The 20,669-nt window shown below is 42.4% G+C and overlaps 1 protein-coding gene and 3 non-coding genes across 7 annotated transcripts; 2 read left to right on the forward strand and 2 right to left on the reverse strand.

Moving 5' to 3' along the window:
- Positions 1-105: 105 nt before the first annotated feature.
- Positions 106-20,182, reverse strand: Vmat (Vesicular monoamine transporter). Of its 4 annotated transcripts, none has more exons than XM_076438915.1 (12): positions 19,920-20,182; positions 11,352-11,514; positions 8,897-9,127; positions 7,033-7,189; positions 6,800-6,942; positions 6,281-6,463; positions 6,108-6,209; positions 5,563-5,737; positions 4,570-4,621; positions 4,284-4,467; positions 3,859-3,992; positions 106-3,454 (listed from the first exon to the last, which is right to left on the reverse strand). In XM_076438915.1, the coding sequence occupies exons 2-12, from the start codon at positions 11,464-11,466 to the stop codon at positions 3,386-3,388; spliced, it is 1,545 nt and encodes a 514-aa protein (XP_076295030.1). In that variant the 5' UTR covers positions 11,467-11,514; positions 19,920-20,182; the 3' UTR covers positions 106-3,385. The 4 variants fall into 4 exon arrangements, with proteins under 4 accessions (XP_076295030.1, XP_076295032.1, XP_076295033.1 ...); XM_076438917.1 differs by lacking the exon at positions 19,920-20,182 and adding an exon at positions 17,796-18,416; XM_076438918.1 differs by lacking the exon at positions 19,920-20,182 and adding an exon at positions 17,792-18,416.
- Trnag-gcc (transfer RNA glycine (anticodon GCC)) lies at positions 4,071-4,141 on the forward strand. The gene has a single exon. It is a non-coding gene; the product is annotated as a tRNA-Gly (tRNA).
- Trnak-uuu (transfer RNA lysine (anticodon UUU)) lies at positions 4,740-4,812 on the reverse strand. Its single transcript has one exon. It is a non-coding gene; the product is annotated as a tRNA-Lys (tRNA).
- Positions 9,217-9,288, forward strand: Trnaa-cgc (transfer RNA alanine (anticodon CGC)). Its single transcript has one exon. It is a non-coding gene; the product is annotated as a tRNA-Ala (tRNA).
- Positions 20,183-20,669: the final 487 nt, after the last annotated feature.

Raw genomic sequence — 20,669 nt, forward strand, 5'->3', positions numbered from 1 at the left:
AGTATTGTACAGGAATAGAGAAGAGAATATCCTATGTTGACGACACAGGTGGAAAATCCTTTTTCGAAACCGTGCCCCAACTGCAGTAGAATCTTTGAAGCTTCCTCGAGCGAAACACTTTTATTAATATACACGATATATCGGACACATAACACACATAGAAATGCACGATGCATATACATTAAGAGAATAATCGTGATCAATGCCGGTTGATTCGTTGAAGTAATGCTGAATGAATGCAGAAACGAATCGTTGCACGAGACTTTCAATCAATTTTCCAGTTTCTCGTACCAATAAGCAGGAGTGGGCGGGTACCCGAGCCTATACTGCGGATGTTTATGCATTTTCCAATTTTTGTAGACAAATTTTAAGAAACTGGAAGCCTTTGTAGGTTCAAAACAAATAAAAATCTTACTAAATTCTGCCGAACTTTATATTCTAGCATTTCTTGTAAATTTTCATAAGCCATAAACGCATGAAGATCCGCAGTCTATTATATTCAGGTCTCCGAACAATATAAATTTGTTCGGACCAAATTTCGACTTCTGATACCCGAAATTTCCGGGCACCCGCCCACTTCTACCAACAAGGACCGATAAATATATATATATAGATACCGGAAAAATGTCCACGATAATTCGAATCCGTTGCACGCGTTTCAGTTTTCATTCATTTAATCTCCGTAGCGCGGCACACGACTAAACAACGCTTTCGCACAACATTCGCACGCTACGATTCACCGTTCTAATACAAGGGACACCTTTATTTTTCTCAGATCTCGTTGTCTTCGAACAACTACACAGGCATTAAGTATCGGACCCATACACCAGCTGATTAAGTATTTACGTTACGAGCATATTAGGAAAGGAGCTGAAAATGAGAAGGTCGCGTACGCATAAAAATGATTAGTAGGATTGACGTTCGTTCGTTCGTTTTTCTCTTCTTTTTTTTCGTTGATTGGTGTAGCTTCGGAGATTTATTCTTTTCTTCGATGAACAACGTTACATTATCGGTAACGAGAAAACGATAATCGTTCGTCTCCGTCATCGTTGCTTATTGTCTGTTCACAATAGCAGCTGTCGACAAATTATTCGCTAAGGGTTCCTTCAGTTTTTCTCGTGTTACACGAAGACACATCGAAAAAGCATTGAATCATCTTCGGCGATTAGGGGATCGTACGAGACACGCTTGTTTATATATCTTGTGCTTTCCAACGCTAAAATCTATCATTTTATCTCATCCCCGATGCTTTGTACCTAAGTGGTCGTAGTTGTACGATCGTGAACCAAAACGAAAGAAAAGCGGTGAAAACGTGGACGATCACCTTCGACAAAGTTGGCCCGAAGAAATAGCCGTGACATGCTACGCTATAGTTTACGAACACGCCGAATACACATTTGTAATGTATGTTTTCGGTATTTACAGATATATCCGAAGGGATTCTTAACGCGAGTGCGGCGCACCGTACATACACATTTACATATACATATATTAGAATAGAATTGAATAGAATAAAATACAGTGGAAAGCGTAACATTGTGACGATGCAACAAAGGCGACCCGTCGTTTCTCGATGCGATTCTTTACCCCCTATAACATGGCTACTTTGGTCTTTCGAGGATTACACGATTCTCAAAATCGTTTCAGATTTTCTGTATTGTTCGCGTCGTGCTTCGTGCGCCGTGCTTCGTCCACATCCCTTTCCTTCGGCTCCGCATTCTCTTCGTTTTCAATTATTCGTAACGAATTTGCAAATCGAATTGACTCGTTCTTTTTATCGGGAGTAGGTGCGTCCCCGGACACTACCTCGTGGATTTCATCGAATTCGCGGTGGAACGCCGTACACGTAATCGCACGCTCTAGCAGAGTCGGTAAGCTTTTCAGGATACTCGCGTTACGCGCCAGAGCGTTCGACCAGCTTCCCTCTTCTACCTCGTATCTTCGTTTTCTACTCCGTCTTCTTCTTCCTCTCCGCTCTCCATCCAAGCACATTATTGTATCTGGGATGAAACTTGCGACGGATCTCAGAATTATCTTAACGTACTGTTATGCTTTTAAACGACGCTACTGGCATTCTATAGTGTTCAGAAGACTACTACGAGCAACTACCGACCCGTTTAACAATGCGTGAACGTGTTCTTATCACGTTTTCTATACTCTATCATTTATCCTCTATTCTATCGTGCTAGAACGTAAAGCTTCTCTCATGGAGCTTTACTATATATTCACAGTAGCTTAGAATCCAAACGATATCTACTACTATACCTAATACCTCGCGATCGCGAAACTACAATTACTAAATATATGTGCCTACTATTTACCATGCTCGTAACATACATTATAGATAATACGGAAACGAGAGACTAATGACGATCATATATTATACTATGCACAGTAGTATACCGAGTGTAGGGATATACGAACTCGTCCCGAGATCCAACGCAAACGGAGAGGAAGCGTAAATCGCTTGTTCGTTCGAGTTCTCCAGCTCGAATTCGCATCAAGCGTTTCTATGTGATTTGCAAATTCGACGAACGTTTGACGCATCCGCGAACATAACGGTATTCATCGTAACGATCGTGGATTGTTAACAGTTCACCCACCGATCGAAGAACCAAGATTTGTCCTATCGTTGTTGAACAAAGTATAGATCGCAAAATCTCGGTTCTTCGAACGGAGCATGGTACAAGGTTCGAAGAGCTTCGATTCGCGATACTTCGGAGAACTCTTCATCGTGCCTAATCGTCGATTTCGCTGTCGGTTTCCCTGCAGCCATTCAGGGAATCCTAATTAGGCGGTTCTCCGTATTTAACAGCGTCCCGGTAGAATAATTCAAGTTATATTTATTATACGATTTGATCATCGAACACGATCCAATCGATGAATACCGATCGAACGCGGTCCAATTTCCCAAAACATATCGATCGATGTGTGCGAACGTCGCGCAACGCAACGCAACACACCGCGTACAATACGTTATTTATGTTTTGATTATCATTGCGACGCTAATCATACCTTGGAACGCACACGCTAGTTATTACCCCGTCTATTCCGTTATACGCATCTATCTATATACAGTGTTGCAGTTTGCGTCGGATTAGATCGATCGAATAATTTTCTGCAATTACAAGGATCAATTCTTAATCGTTCCTTGAAACGGTAGAAACGTTACGAACGTTCCCGAGAGCACGGTGTTTGAAATATTCTGATCGTCGGGAATGAAAAGAGAACAAATCGATTTCGACAACAAGAAAAAAGCATGCTCTGTCGTCCAGTTGTTTCGTCCTCTTCAATGAAAGGGAGTCGATGGTTAATGGAGAAATGGCGAATCGCGTCCAGCTCGTGGTTCCTCCGTATCGTGAATTGCCGAAAATGGAACATACGTCTATTGCTCCTCTTCCTCGTTCTGGTACGTTACGTAGCGCACAGATGATTTCTCGCCGATTATCAGAGACTGAAACATCATCGATGCTAAATGTCATAGTTCCCGTTAAGCGTGTTACGCTTATCACTAGACAGCGGATTTCATGTATTTACGACAGAAATGAGAAGGCGTAATTTAAAACCCCATAACCATTCGAAGAATTTAAACATACTGTTATGTAATTTTCGACCTATTGAACGTATTAAGGGCCAATGAAAGTCCTGAGGGGTACCGCAAAAAATTTCATAAGAGCTACCCTAATGTACCACGTATATAATTATGCTTTAAGACAGAAAATAAATTTCTATTTCACTCCAGTATGTTTTAATCCAGCAGGAAAATTGTTATTTCACATAAAGATCCGCTGTCTACTTATCACGCATATTACGCGGTGACTCCAAATTCTATTATAGATAGTAGATCGAAGCAGTTACCTTCTTTTCTTCTTTCGTCGGTGGTGCTCTCAAGAAATACATCAGTGGAGCGTACAGGAAATTTAAGATCGCAATACCGAACAGCATCCACTCGAACCCGATACTATTGACCAACGTTCCACTGAGAGCAGGACCTAAAAAACCCATTTTCCATGTAAATACCTGTGTAAATGAGTAATAGTAATTCAAGTTCGCGAAAAGGAAGATCATCAGCATCGGTGGTTCAGTGGTAGAATGCTCGCCTGCCACGCGGGCGGCCCGGGTTCGATTCCCGGCCGATGCAAATCTTTTTGATTTTTCCTCTTCTTTTACAACTTTTACCTTATTTATTCATATCTAATCTTTTTGTTGATCTATCGTTCCTTTTGGAATTTCTATTTCTTCGCTTCTCAATCCAAAAATATTGGAACGGGTCGAATACTTACCGATGGCGAAACCTAAGCAGAACGCAACGTCTCCGATAGCGTAAACACTCCCATAAACAGCGCTGTGTCGTATGTCGACTAGATAGCCTAATTCTGGCATTATCGAACTGTCCACCATACCGATAGCGAATCCGAGACCGGCGTTCGGTATGATTAAATGGTTGATGCTCGTGGCGAGTGGTATCTACGGACGCAAAAGAGTCGTGAGTCGATCGACGAAAAACAGCGAATATGAAAAATAATAATAAATATAATAGTTGTCGGGATAGATGCACCAGATACTTACGCACATTAAGCAAACACCGATCACCACGAGTCCGATCAAGGAAGCCAGCCACCTGAGACAAAAAATTAATCGTTATGATACAGGGAAATCGGTAAATCGATGATCTCGATTCAAAACATTGAACGAACGAAATAGAACGAGAAACGAGAAACTAAAAAGGAAAAAAAATCCGCCCGAACAGGGACTCGAACCCTGGACCCTCAGATTAAAAGTCTGATGCTCTACCGACTGAGCTATCCAGGCGATGGAAGTCTCGTCCCACATCGCTCCTCAGTAGTTTCGAGAAGCAGCTAAGCGAATTTTCGAAATTCTCGAAAGTGTACAAGTACTGCAGGAATATTTTTAAAGAACTCCTATACCTTGAGAGCGTGGTTGAATAATTTGGCTCCAATACTTCTAACACTTTCTCCTCGTTAACACTAAACCTACCAAACGACCGGTGTTATATTTCCCAATTATAAAAATTGTAAAGATCTATTTACGACAGTCTCAATAAATTTAGTGTTGCCTTTTTTATATGGCAATATTTACCAGATATTTTTAAAGCACGGTAGATCTAGTGTTAATGCTTCGTAGCTCGCAACTCGCAACTTCACTCGCTCTCGACTCTCATGATTCTGGCAGCCCTTGCCTCCGTTCCTTCTATCAATTTTCATTTCTCATCTCTCGCACTCTCATCCTCTTTCTATCAGTCTCTCGTATCCATTCGGAAAACCCAATCACTAACGTACGGCCCTACGTTCGGCACCCCTAGCTATTACCATTACTTGACGCTTGTCACTAATTGTAAGACCTACTAAACACTCTTTTTCACACCTCGGCACAGACAGACAGACTTCCTTTCACGCAGGACCTAAACACGTCGGCGCCACGATGTCGCGACCACAGTCACTCTAAACATTCACATCCCAACGATAAGCAAAAAGAACTTGACAATTTTACAGAAAGTTTCTTTCGAGTCTTCGAAACACGTTCAAGTACTCCTTTACCAACCTGCCCATTCTGTGTCCGAGCGGTCCGAAGAGATTGGTTCCGATCAAGTAGCTGATGCTCGCTGGTAAAAACGCGGCGCCTTGCTCCCATCTACTGGCACCCATCGTGTCCATCATCCAAATCGGGAGACTGGGTTCGAGCATCGCGATGCCCATATTGGCGAATGTAATAGCACCTGACAAAAAACACCGATTATTAGACAGGGATCTCTCCAAAATAAAAATTTTGTACCTAAACTGCAACAAACTGGAGTGAAGTGGAAGCTTATTTTCTTTCTTACAGGTTTTGCACTCCAGATTCACCCTTTTGCAAATCAAATTCAACTTTTAACAAAGTCGAGGGGTGACATAGAGTCACCACTAAAAATTGCTGAACCCTTATTCACAATATTGTTTAGATTAAAGAAAAATATGTTGGTATCTACTTATTCTACTCAATTACTTAATTATTCTAGGTCAGAAGAAATGTTTAATTTTCCAGTTAAAATAGCTCCGAGTGCAAGAAAGGTTAATAGATTGAAAATAATGTAACAATGGGAAACATACCCGCAGCCATGACGATGTAGGGGTCGGTGACCAGTGCCTTTAGCGAAGGTGGGTCCGCTTCGGTGTAGACGACAGACGGTTGAAGCACCAGAAGTTGAAGAACTGAAACATTTTGTCCGTCGAAGGAAACAACATTCTTTGAGAGTTCGTTATTCGAGCAAGTGTGTACTCACGGCCGTCGCCGAGCGCTAACGCTGAGAGTACCAAGAACGGGGCTGATTTTCCAACGAATTCGTACATGACGCCACCGAAGGGTGGCCCGATTAGAACACCGAGAGCTAAGCCGCCGAGAGCGATGCCCATCGCGTTTCCGCGTTCCTTGTCGTCCTGATATCTTTCAGCTAACATGCCCATACCTGCGGATAGATCGGCAATGTCAGTGACTCGATGCGACACATGACACACGGCTATTTCGCGAGCAAAATTATTCTCTAAAGTCTACAGATCTAACACAATGTGAAGAAATAAGCATAACAATTCACAGTATTCGAATGAAATAAAATTTAGCAATGTTAAAATTAATTTTTGAAGCTATCTTTTATAGTTCCTTGTAATTTGAACTTTTATCTCACCATCAAAATACCCTACTTCGAAAAATGGTCATATGACCAGCTTATCGCGGTTTGGAACGGTGTGCAACGTATTTACCTACCGAGACGTTTCCAATTGAATCTCTAAATTGTTTCAATTACCTGATACGCTCGAGCACGAGGATCCGATACCTTGCAACGCTCGCGCCAAGAAAAGAATGCCGTAACTTCGACCGAACGCAAAAATCAGCGTCGAGAGGAACATAATGATAAAGCCGGTGAACATGGGTATACTGTAACCGATCCTGAAAGCAGAACAAGCATTTTTCAAATTCGAGGATTGTTTCGCGGAAGATTATCGATCACGATTCGTAACGCGGATATTGTGTACTTACTTGTGCGTAAGCGGACCGACGATCGGATTGGCGAGCAGCTGCACGAAAGCTTTCGAGGCGAACATTATTCCGACAGCGACGGTCTCCTCCAGCAGCTCGCGATGTCGTTGTTCCTTCTCTCGCCATTCCGTGTAATTCTCCCTGACGGCTTCGCTCTCTACGATAATATACGAGAATGTATCAGAATATACAAGAATATGCCAGAATGTACAAGAATATACCAGAATGTACAAAAATACATGAGAATGTATAAGAATATACCAGAATATACCAGAATATACCAGAATATACCAGAATATACAATAATATACAAGAACATACCAGAATATACAAGAATAAACAAGAATATACAAGAATAAACAAGAATATTCAAGAATATACCAGAATATACAAGAATATGTATATAAGAGAGGATATATGTATAAGAATATATCATATTAGGTCATCCCATAACTTCGTGCCGTTTTTCGAGCGGTTGCATATGTTAATTTTGTAAACATACCTCTAAGTTTGTTTTAGGTATTTTCAGAATATCTCCTAAACAGATAAACTTCGTGATTTCTGTACAAGGTCCCGAATTTTATCTTCGTCTGTCTGAGGAGGACGTCCGGAACGTTCCTCGTCTTCTAAATAAAAATACCCGCCTTTAAAACATTGGAAACCACTTCCTACAGATACGAGATGGAAGCGCACTTTTTCCGTAAACAGCACATATGTTGTTCGTGGCGATTGTTACTAAACTTCCTTTCCGAAATTCATATAACGTGCAATGTCGGAAATGGATACGCATTTCACTCATGATTTTTCATTGCTAGGAATCACTGTGTTCACTATTTCACGATCTTATAACCACGAAAGCCTTCTCTAGACTGTTCCCGAACAGCTACGGTTAAGTGCATTGGTCCCTTATCGCCGTATGTTTATAAATCGACGCGTGAAATGTATACACAAAAGTCGGCACGAGCTTATGGGATGATCTAATGCAAGAATATACCAGAGTATATCAGAATAAATACGAATATGTTAGAATGCACTGTAGAATATCGTATACCACACTAATACAAGAATATACAAGAATACATGTATGTACATACAAGAATATATTAGGTCATCCCATAAGTTCGTGCCGTTTTTCTAGCGGTTGCATATGTTAATTTTGTAAACATACCTTTAAGTTTGTTTCAGGGAAAATCTGACATGTCCTCAACTAATAAACTTCGTGATTCCTGAACAAGGTCTCGAATTTTATCTTCGTTTATCTGAGGAGGGCGCTTAGAACGTTCCTCGTCTTCTAAGTAAATAAAAATTCTCGCCTTTAAAACGTTGAAACCACTTCCTACAGGTACGAGATGAAAACGCTCTTTCTCCGTAAACAGCAAGTATGTTATTCGTGGCGATTGTTACTGGACTTCCTTTCCGAAATTCATATAACGTGAGATGTCGGAAATGGATACGCATTTCTCTCATGATTTTTCACTGCTAGGAATCACTGTGTTCACTATTTCACGATCTTATAACCACGAAAGCCTTCTCTAGACTGTTCCCGAACAGCTAAATACGGTGAAGTGCATTGGGCCCCTATCGCCGTATGTTTATAAATCGACGCGCGCGTAAAATGTATACACAAAAGGCGGCACGAGCTTATGGGATGACCTAATGCAAGAATATTATAAGAATATTCCAGAATGTATAAGAATATACAAGAATATACCAGAATATATCAGAATATACACAAATATGTTAGAATACACTACATATATAGAATATCGTATACCACAATATGTCAGAATATACCAGAATATACAAGAATATAACAAAATATAATATACAAGAACATACAAGAATGTACAAGAATATAACTTACCGGTCGGTTCGTTGGGAGGAAGAGTCGTCGCGTAAAGAAATTCCAGTTGTGAATTGTTCGATCTATCTGGCGGAAGTGGACATCTTGGCATGGTAGTAAAGCTCGGGCTCGCTGTCGTTGCGATCTTGATCGCATGCTGCATTCGAACATGGCCACTCTCCCCCTCTAGATGCTGACTCAACGTCGAGTTCGGATGTTTGATGTCGTACAGGAATTCCGGTATAATCGGAACTGCAACAAGAACAACGTCCACCTTGTTCTCGAGGATATCCGTTCACTGTTCGGCGAGAATGCGATTCGCGAGTCGTGACTTCAACGCGGGGGGTGTAACTCAGTGGTAGAGTGTCTGCTTCGCATGCTGAAAGTCCTGGGTTCAAATCCCAGCACCTCCAAACGATATACATTTTGTTTTTTTCTTTGCCGAGATCGTCGAATTTTTGCCACACCGTGGAAAGTGAATTTTTTAAATTGTACAGGGATTGTAAAACTTTTGTGTCTCGAGGTAGTTGAATGTCGGAAGAACAATGTATCCGTAATGCGATACATTGCATTACTGCGATTTGTCGGGAGTTTGAAATTCCGATAACACGTTTTCCTCTCTCAACGAATTCACCTATTAGTAATTTTTAACACTTTACCTACCGGAAGCCTATTAATAGGATTTTCAACAATTTTGCTGCACCAAAAGAAAGCATAGAAATTTCCTTTTACATTGCAATCTTAAATGAAACTAATAGATGACGTTATTGAGGGTGACTTGTCAGTTCATAATGAAAATTGCTGTTGCTACTGAAGGTTCCATTAAAAAGTGTTTAGCCATGTATCATAGATATTTCAAAATTATGCAATAATCACCGGTCAGTAATGTGTTAACTTATTCGCATAGATTAAATAAATTTCTGTTTTATGGAAGTTTCTTTAGCTAAGTGTATGATCAATGATTATGAGTATGATAATGAATATGATTTCAAGATTCACTTGTGTACTATACATACATTTTTGTAGTTATTAGTATTTGAAGATAACCAATAATTCGATAATTGTATTTATGTGCAGCGTTTCTGTGTTCTAAGATCTAATCCTTTCGCAGAACGATTTTCGAGAATGGTTCGACGGTGACAATTTGGGCAACGAAGCGCGGCCAACGGCGAAACTGAAACTGGAACTGAAACTAGATGCGGAGGGTGAAGTGAAAGCTTTCAACATAGGTTGAGGCCGAGGCCGAGACGAACACGGTCGACAAAGATTCGAGCGGTCTGTTCCGCCGACGAAAGCGCACCTCATGATTTGTTAGCGCGCATGAGGAAAGCACGAGGAAAAGCTGTTTCGTATACGCTCCATAAATGTATGACCACTTATCTGGATTGCCGGAACGCGTTGGACGTCCCCTCGCGTATATTACGTTTTCGACGTCTCTGAACTCCGCAGGGACCTGCTAGAAGCCCGTGCCTCGTGAATTAAACATCTTACCGCGCGATAAAAGAAATCAAAGCACATCGGACTAGACCCAGCGGCGCAAGTGGGAAAAGTTAAACCGCTGGAAAATCCGTAAGCGAGTACGATCGAGTCGAAGCGCGAGCGGGAAAAAATATTTTCCTCGTCAATCTGGTAAACGGCAAACGCGACGGTAGTATGCGAAAAAGAACATAAAGAACCGACCGCCCTTTTGGGTCCTCCTCAAGTTTAGGGGTGACTGGGCCGCATGTGTTTACCAGATGCTTATTTGCTACCTGGACATTCGCCACTGGGACTTTACGATACGGTCTCTTAGACCTGGCAAGTTCAATTGTGGATGCACAAGTTAAGAAAATCTTAATTGTACTTGTTACTACGTGCCACATGTTGGCTGCAGACCGGTCTACTAAAGAATTGGCAATAACACGATCCTTAGAGAGAAATTACTGAAAATCTCACAGATGGTCGACCGTACCATAAAGTCATTCCTAGGGTCCTTCATATACTTCCGTCCATAAACCATCAAGTACTTATTCTGGACGCAGATGATTTTTTGTTAATAAAGGATCTATGATATGGTATGATTAGATTGCGGATCTTTATGCAATCATGGCTTTTGAAAATCTTCAGACAATGCTAGGATATAAAATATAGCAGAATTCAGTACGATTTTAATTTATTTAAAATCTAAAAAGACTAACAAGGGAAGGACCCCAAGTGTCCGACTTCGATTTTGATAATTTTTTGTGAGAAGATCGTATATGGATCTCTAATTATTTATGTAAAATATTAGGTGGAGTTACTCAATTGTTTTAAAGATATAAACAATTCAAGTTTCATACCTTGTTGATGTACCATGATTTGAGCTGTATACCATTATTTGTAACAACTAGTTACATCTTTCAAATAACCCGTCAATTCCTGTTTCCCAATCACTCACAAGCAACACGTGTTTTTCATTTACAAGCAAAATTTCCTGCTTATTTAAACTACGACTTACCCACTGCGGTGAGAAGCATGTTATCCAAAAGCAAGGCGATAGCAACGATCACGAGAATCAGTCTGCGCGATTCTCGGCATCGTTGCAACCAACCGGTCCATTCTACGCCGCTCATCTTCGCCTGTCACACCACCTTTGCCCTCTTCCTCTTCCGTTGCACCACCTGAAATAAAAATGTACGATCGTAATCGATAGACTCGAAAGAACGCTCGTTTCAATTTGTCGCGGCCTCCAGCGACTTCCGTTCAAGCTGTTCCGTTTCAAACGGAAGAAGTATCTCGGTTGTAAAACGGACGGAAAATTGGATGTATTGTCCTGTGCAATCGATCACGCGGACAATACTTTACTCGCGGATCCGACGCTCGTATCGTTCACGATCGAAAATTCCCAAGAGTTATCTTAATTAAATTGGTTGCGACCAGGACTCGTCGGTCGGTCGGACGATTCATCGTTTTCTCGAGAAACGCGAATGGCAATGCGCGCGAAAATGGGAACGATGCGACGCGACATTTAGATCGTTTTTCGTCGAGCGACTGGAACGAGTCTTTATTCGACGAGATTGGACGATTTTTCCAATCCGCGAACTGGAAACGAAACTTTGCGACCGGATCGTCTCCGTGAATCTTCATCGATCGCGTTCCCCGCCTCTTTCACCGGTAAAATGTGCGAATCGAGTGAAATTACTAAAGTGCCAGGAAAATGGCCGAATGGTTCTTTCGAATGGTTCGCGCGTAAAACTTGAATCGGAACGGATCGTGTTCAGGGGATCTACAGCGGAACAACTATTACCTCTGTAGAAGCGATCGTGGACGTTTCGATCGCGCAATGCATAGCCTATGAAGCCTTAACGGAATTAATTAGACGCTTTTAATGGTATCTACGATGGCCTCTCGCGCGACCATTCCACAGCCCATGCTCTCACCGCTTCTCTTTTATTCGTAATAACTCGATTACTCGATGCTTTTAGCCGGGCTAATTTTCACACGCTCCCCGTGAATAGCAAACCATTAAGACCGTTGAAAGCGACGCCCGACAACGAATCGTACCACGCCCCCTTTCCGCCGTTATATTCGAAAGCGTTCTCTCTCGATTTTTGCGAAAGTCACCGAGAAAGAGAGACACGGTTCTCCTCTCGACTCTGTTCCACTTGGGGAAAACGTCTGTCAATCTTCTCGAACATAAGGCGCCTGGGAGGGTTGGTTCCGTGAGATAAGTCGCGCGTTTGATTTCGCTCTGCTCGGCCAACTATATGCCCAATATCTAACGCTGCTCTCCATCACTCTGTCCGCTCGATCGTCCGATTGTGCGATTGCCCAATCGCCCGATTATGCCCGTATTGCACAGTGACTCCCACTAATATTCGGATACTCTTAAAAACACCATCACTTTTTTAATATTGGAATATACGACATGACATTTTTGGAGAAGTTGGAACAATTGGTTTGCTACACGACGTGATAAAAAGTTCTGAAACAAACTGCAAGTTGTCGGCATGGCAGAGAAAATACTAAAAGTTGTATTTTTCAACTTTTTTATGGAAAATTTAGAAAACACCTTTCGTAGATCTTGTATCAATTAAACATTTTCGGAAAATTTCATCAAAATCGGTCGACGTTGCAATGAGCTACAAACGTTTAAGAATGGTTGAAATTGCAGTTTTTCACGATTTTCGGCCTTCAACGGCAGTCGTTCTAAGGATTCTTATATCTTTCAATGCCTGTCGTTTTTTCCCGCATCAACCGACTCAGAGTTGGGTATTAATCGATTAAAATTTTAATCGAGATTGATTGATTAATGTGTACGATTAAAAGAAGTAATTCATCGATTGATTCAATCGATTGATGAAGTTAATCGTGAATTGTTGATGAAAAAGAAGAAACCATCGAAAAATCGGCGATTGATTCAATCGACTGATGAAGTTAATCGTCAATCGTTGAGTAAAAGAAGAAATCATCGAAAAATCGGAGACTGATTCAATCGATTGATGAATTTAATGGCCAATCGTTGATTAAAAGAATGTTGTTTTGACGCAGCGTGTATGTTATTCCGTGCAATAGTGACTTCAACTGGCCATCGCGTTTTCTTTGGGCGTATTTGAAAGAGCGAGTGTACGTCAATAAGCCAGCGACCATCCCCCAACTGGAAACCAATATTCGCAATGAAATCCGTGCAGTAACACCTGAAGTTTTGCGAAAAGTTATGGGAAATGTGTTGGAAAGAGCACGAATGCGTCGAGCAGAAAATAGCCGTCATTTGCGAGATGTAATCTTTCACGTCTGGTTCAATAAAATTCCTCTTCTGTACGCTATATTTTTTCTAAAATAAAAAACAGTTTATTTTTAACTTTCTCAAAAAATGTAAGATTATACATATATAACATATATTACGTTATATACTTCTCTATCTTTTTGTAAACTGTTATAGTAATGTATGCTATATAATCCAAACTAGGTTTATGGTATCAATAAATAAATAAATAATTAATTAAAAAACAGTTATTACAAATTCAAGCCATAAAGGTCATTTTGCGCCACCCTGTACGTATAGGGATTGCACTCGAATGTCTCTACGTTCGATCCCATATAATATAATAGAAAATATACTACATAATACATGGTAGGCATGGTATGCGGGAGAGGGTGTGGGAGACGAGTCAAGAGAATCGGTGGTCGAGAAGAGGGAATGCGAGAGGAGAGAGAGAAGCAATCAGCATTTCCCTGAAAGCCGGGTCCCCTGGGTGCGTGCATTATTCTCGGGAAAAGCCGAAGAAGATTTTTCTCTTGCCGCCCGTCGACAGTCCGATACTTCGCTTTCTCTCCTCTCCATCGTGTTTCATTCTCTTATCTGTTCGGTAATTACAACGAAGAATGACCGCGAGCGGTTCCGTCGCCGGCTATATTGTGCGAGAAGTCTTTATCGGCTCTTTGCTCTCTTTATCCTTCTCTCGTCTGTTCTCGTCTGTTCCCGCGTAGACGAGTCTCGTTACATTGTCGTTGTCGCGGTCAAAAAGTCAATTCCACCGTTCAATTACGTTCGATTACGTTTACGATTACGTCGAGATAAATAGATATCCCCATCTATTCATAATAGAGATCGCGGTTTTCAACGTGTACTAAAATACACGTTGTGGTAAGGAATTAAGGGGGTTGTCTCATTTCTCGATAATGTACAGATGAGCTTTTTCAGTAGTCAAAAGCGCTAGATAAAAGATCCACCTAGACCGCAATCACCCTCAAAAGTCATATTCTTACGTTCACGAGGCGTAATTTGCATTATTCGGCAACGTGTAGCTGTCGCAGCTTTATGCTACCGAATAATGTAAATTACGCCTCGTAAACGTAAAAATAGGTAATTTGAAGGCGTCAGCGGCCTGGATTGATCTTTTATCTAGCGCTTCCGACTACTGAAAACCCCCATCTTCGCATTATCGAGAAAAGAGAATCCCCCATAATAGTATATAATAAACTACTAAAAGTATTGAGGTGCCGAATAATGCAAATTGCGCCTCGTAAACGTAAAAATAGGACATTTGAGGGCGATTTCGGCCAGGATTGATCTTTATCTAGCGCTTTTAACCACTGAGAACCCCCATCTTTGCATTATCGAGAAATGAGAACCCCCCATAATAGTATATGTATAATAAACTACTAAAAGTATTATATCAGGTGCCGAATAATGCAAATTACGCCTCGTAAACGTAAAAATAGGACTTTTGAGGGCGAATGCGGCCTAGATTGATGTTTTGTCTCGCGCTTTCGACTACTAAAACATCTTTGTATTATCGAGAAATGAGAAGGCGCATCCCGCACCTTTGCAATCCTGGAAAGGAGACTATCCCCTTCAAGATTACACGGATCGACATCCGAATTCAATTTACTCCGCGTGTACACGTGTATTTAAAATTTAGATACACGTGAAATGGGGATCTCTGATGGATAGGTGTGAAGCGATCGTTGATCCAATTGAATTTTGCGATAAGTCGCGGCGCGCGCGAGACCGGAAACGCAAACCAGAGGTTGGAATCGATGCTTCGAGAGTGCGTTATCGAGGGAGCTGGCTGCTGTCGAAAGGGTTTGACACGGTAGTGGTTTTGCGATTGACAGCTTAGTTGGTTCCGCGTTGATGAAGTGACTGCGGATCCAGCAACTCATCCGACCTCGTTATCCCGATTCGATGGACGTGTACGCGCTACGGCATCGGTTCACGCGCGCTCACATTTCCTCTCTCCCTCACTCTCTTTTCCCTCTCTTCTACTTTTTTAGTCTCTTATCAACCCCGCCTCCGATCCTCTACGCCCATTTTCTTGTTGCACCGACGTTCGTGCTCGCACTCGCACTCGCGATCAAATTCCGGAGACGAGTGCTTGGGGGATAGTGGAGGGGGCGAGTATAATGGCAGTGGTACGAGTAGAGGGGCAAAGCTAATAGAAAAATCATGTCCAGCGTCGAGTCGCTCGATTTATCTTAGAATCGTGTCACTGGTCTACTGCACCCGATTCATGATACCCTTCCTCAACCCCTCACTTCTTCTTCTTCTTCTTCTTCTTCGCGACGTATATCATCGAAGAGTACGCGACTACAGATAGCTAATGCGATTACAAGAGACGAAAAGCGAAAGACGAAATACGGCGCGCGGCACAGTCGGCCCAGATGAGATTCTCGGCAAGCCGCGTATATATATACTCCCGATTCTCCTAAAGTAAGTTTCAACTTTGAAAAGCAATTAGTAGTACGTATTGCTGGAGCCGAACAGTCGAGTCCGGAGTGGTAGCTACAGTTCCGCCGAGTGAATAGCTCGATCGTGTCTTTGAAACAACTTTAACGCGGCTCGCAATCGAGGAGCTGCGAGTGGATCGACGCACGATTAGACTCTACAGATCTCTCGAACCTACCGAAACGACGTTTCCACGATACTTTCGAACGTGACGCTAACCGATTACTGCGGTATCATGCTTCGATCATACTTTATTTGAATTACATTCGTAATTTATCATGAATAGACTGCGGATTTTATGCAATCATAGAAAAAATTGGTACATACGTACAATTTAAAGCAGGGAACATATTTAAAAGAATTTAAGAACGTCAACGTATTTCTTCCTGTTTAATAAAATAATTGAAAGAAGAAAGAAATTTTTATTTAGCTTATTCTGTGTCTTGGTATCGACGCAGACATTTCTTATTTTGCTTAAAGATCCGCAGTGTATTTATCATGAATAGACAGCGGATTTTATGCAATCATAGAAAAAATTGGTACATACGTACAATTTAAAGCAGCGAACATATTTAAAAGAATTTAAGAACGTCAACGTATTTGTTCCTGTTTAATAAAATAATTGAAAGAAATTTTTGTTTAGCATATTCTGTGTCTTTGTATCAACGCAGACTGTTTATCACAGGGACAAATGAGTAGGTGTACCTTAAAATAGGAAAAACATTAGAAGAATTTCAAGCTACCGTTACCTATTAAATATTTTGAAAGGAAATCAATTACTAATCCACTCCACTTCGTTACAATGCAGAACATTTTTATTTTGCATCAAGATCTGTCTAATCATGAAATAATAATATATGTAAGCATTTTAAGGAAGAATGATGTGTTCTGAGTACAAAAAATTGGTGGCCCCGCTCGAAATAATGCGACATATATTATAAGGGTTAATTCCCTTATAACATAAGACAATATTAAAAAATAAAATCGATAACATTTTGTACGTATTACTGTGGACGAAAAATAGCCATGTATCAATTAAAGCAGTGGTCCGGTCCGTGGATCAAATGGTACCGGGCCGCCCAGGGAACATTAAATACAATTAAATTAAAATTATTAAATCAAAACAATCTAAAATATAAACAATCAACGTCCCTCCCCCCTCAGCCGACCGCGGTAAAATTATCAAACGTTGACCGGTCCGCGGCGATACACAGGTTGAGGAGCACTGAATTACAGCGTACCCATTACTGCGGATTAGAATTCGAAGTATACGAGCGCATATAAATCTCCGTTTACGGAGCCCAATCTCCATTCACGGATTTCCTCGAAAATTCCCAATTTACCAGACTTCTCCGATTCGGCGAGGTAACTTTCCCGCGGCGTAAAAAGATAGAGAAACGGAGACGGAAAAAGTGGATGTCGATACGGTCGATATATACCAGGGAGGAGAGAAGTAGCGCGTTTAAAAGGCAAACTGTTGCTTCGCGCCTCAACAAGTTGGCCGACGAAAAGCAAGATTAATCGAGCAGCCGATTTATTCGAGGATCGTTGCGTGCCACGGTTATTCGAAGGGATACTTGTGCTCATACCTGCGGTCTTCCGTCGTGTCGTTCGATTATCTCACGTGCTAGTCGCACCAAAGCTATAAACTGTTTGCGACGAATCTTCGCGACGGATTGCCTCCGACAATAGAAGCGGTTCGAAGTAAGCGTAAGTATAATACATACATACATAAGAAATGTTGCCGTCTGGTCGATTCGTATCTCGTTTCGTCGCGTGTATCTTGTTCCGTCGCACCATCGGGATGTTTGCGCCCGAAAGCTGGCTGGGGAGACTGATCCGTAAGTCGACGTAACCCCTTTACCATTATAAATTCAGAACCCGCGGCGTGACGCGTTCGATCAAGAAAATTCGTATATTTTCAGGAGAATTCAAAGCGAACAAGAGAATCTTTTTACGGACCCATTTTTCGTTTAATTCCGAGACGGATATCGAAGCGTGAGTAATATGAAAGGAGGCGATTGGATGCAAACAGGAAAGCGAAATAAAATTACGCCATCGATCAAAAATTCGTATATTTTCAGAACCATTCGAAATCAGGAAGAGAATCTTTTTAATTCTTTTAGTTCGGAAACGAAGAGAGATGAACGAGAGAATCGGGGATGAGACGCGGGTCGGATATCGAAGCGTGAGTACTATGACAGAAGACGATTGAATGCAAACAGGAAACCGAAATAAAATTACGCCTTCAAATAAAAATTCGTAAATTTTCAGAAGGATTCGAAACGAGGAAGAGAATCTTTTTACCGACCCTCTCTTTTTCAATTCCGAGACGGATATCGGAGCGTGAGTACTATGGAAAGAAGACGATTGGATGCAAACAGGAGAAAGCGAAATGAAATTACACCTTCAAAAATAAAAATTCGTAAATTTTCAGAAGCATTCGAAACGAGGAGGAGAATCTTTCAACATACGTTTTCTTTTTTTAATTCCGAGACGAGGAGAGAAAAATTCGTGAATTTTTTCAGAAGGATTCGAAACGAGGAGGAGAATCTTTTATAAACGTTTTCTTTTTTAATTCCGAGACGAGGAGAGAAAAATTCGTAAAATTCGGAACGAAGAAGAGAATCTATTTACAAACACACTCTTCTTTCAATTCCGAGATGAAGAGAGAAGAACGAGAGAACCAGGGAGGAAACACGGGACGGATATCGAGGCGCGACTACTATGAAAGGACACGATTGAATGCAAACAGGAAGGCGAAATAAAATTACGCCTTCGATATCGCCTAACGAGACGGGCGAGCTTCGTAACTGGAACTAGGAACGAGATCCGCGTTTCACGGATAACTATACATACGTCTAGACGATCGTTTTCCCTTTTCTGTCTCGCTCGCATCGTAGATCGACGAGGAGGATAAACACGATCGCGGCCGTCGGGGTCAAAGGTGAACGTGGAAGAAGAAAAGCCGGATACACAGACAAACAAGAAAATAGTACATATGTAATAGGGTGGAGGTAGGGAGAGGAGTTGGTAAACAAAAGTTTGGGAACAGAGACGAGGAAAGAATGCAAAAGAAGCGAGATAAAGGAGGAAAGACGACAAGAGCGGTGTCCGACGGCGCGGCGACTTCTCGGTTACGGGGTCTGGCGATCGAGTAATCGTATTATAGCCGGTAATTACGAGACCGCTCGCAGTGGTACAGGGGAAGCCTGCAGCTCGGGCAAAGTACAGGGTAGGGTTATGCAGATTGCTTTATAACCTAGTTACCGATCGCTCTATTAACGTCGCGAGCTTGATACCAGAGATTCCGCTCTGCGCCTTTCGAACCACGTTCGAAGGGGTGTGCGCCGAAAGAAAGGGGAAGATACCTCCGAGAAAAACGGGGACCAATAGCTAGGTTGAAAAGCAACTATTACAGCTAGAAAAACTATTATGTTTTGGAATATTTATCGTTTCTGTGGTTTCGATCTGTTCCCAGTTATCGGTGCGAAATCCGTTCGCTCGTTTCCGCAAGGTAAGGAGAGGCCGTTCGAAAGAGGAGCTGCGAATGACACGCGGAAATGAGGGTGGAACCTCGAGGACCGAAATCTCGATCAGGAAGTTGCGCGATCCGTCGCTAACAAAGCGATCCGGATGAGGAGCAATTCCAAGGGATCTTTCCTCGATAAAATTATAAACGCGAGCGACCGCGGTAATCGATAATCGTGGAACTCGAGATCGCGGCGATCGTCGTTCGGGATCGCAAAGGGGCGTCGTTGCGCCGATCGAGAGATCTCAGGGTTCGAACTCTAGACGACTTCGACGATTCCGTCAAAACTAGAAACGGGTAGAAATACAAAGATTGTTCCTTACCTATGACAAACCGGATGTTTGAACGGTACAGCGACGATAGGGAATTCACGGCCGGACGGAAGGTACAGCAGTTTGGTTGAACTCTGTGTGCAGATGGTCGACCGGAAGGCGAGCTGGACGTCGAGGAGTACCCGTGCTTCCAGGTGGAAGCTCCGCGGCCGATTGAGAGCGACGAGAGCGGTAAGGGTGCATCTCACCCCGATTTTTCCGGCTCGGGGCCGTCGCACTCTCTGCCCACCGTCGTCCGCGTCGCGTTCGCGTCCGCGTTCACGTCCGCGACTCCGGCGTTTCTTCGCCCATCACCCTGTACCCTATCCCCTATCCCCTATCCCTCTATTCCCTATACTTCGTGCACCCTGCATACTCTATACCCGTCACCAGTTGCCCGTCGCCCGTCAGCCGTCCTCGTCCTCTATTCGCGATCCTCGAAGATCCAAAGTTCCGCGACCGAAAGCGCATGGTCCATCGCGCCTCCGGAAGCCCCCACTGTTCTCCTTTACTCCCGCCCCTTTATAGTTTCGCTTCGTTCACCGATCCGTTTTCCTCCTCCCCTCTTCTCTTTCTCTTCTATTCGCTCTGTCCCGCCAGCTACCACGTTAACGTCGCCCCTACCCCTAATACGTGCACCCCTACCAACGTTATCCCTATCCTGCTCCTCGCTGTTCCAATTCGATGCTTCCCTCGCGCTTCTTCTCGCCTTCTTCAAGTTCATGTTGCTTTACAGCAACATTGTACGTTCACGAGCTTGCT

This window comes from Lasioglossum baleicum, chromosome 15 (assembly GCF_051020765.1).
Source record: "Lasioglossum baleicum chromosome 15, iyLasBale1, whole genome shotgun sequence".
In the NCBI taxonomy this organism is placed as follows: Eukaryota; Metazoa; Arthropoda; class Insecta; order Hymenoptera; family Halictidae; genus Lasioglossum; species Lasioglossum baleicum.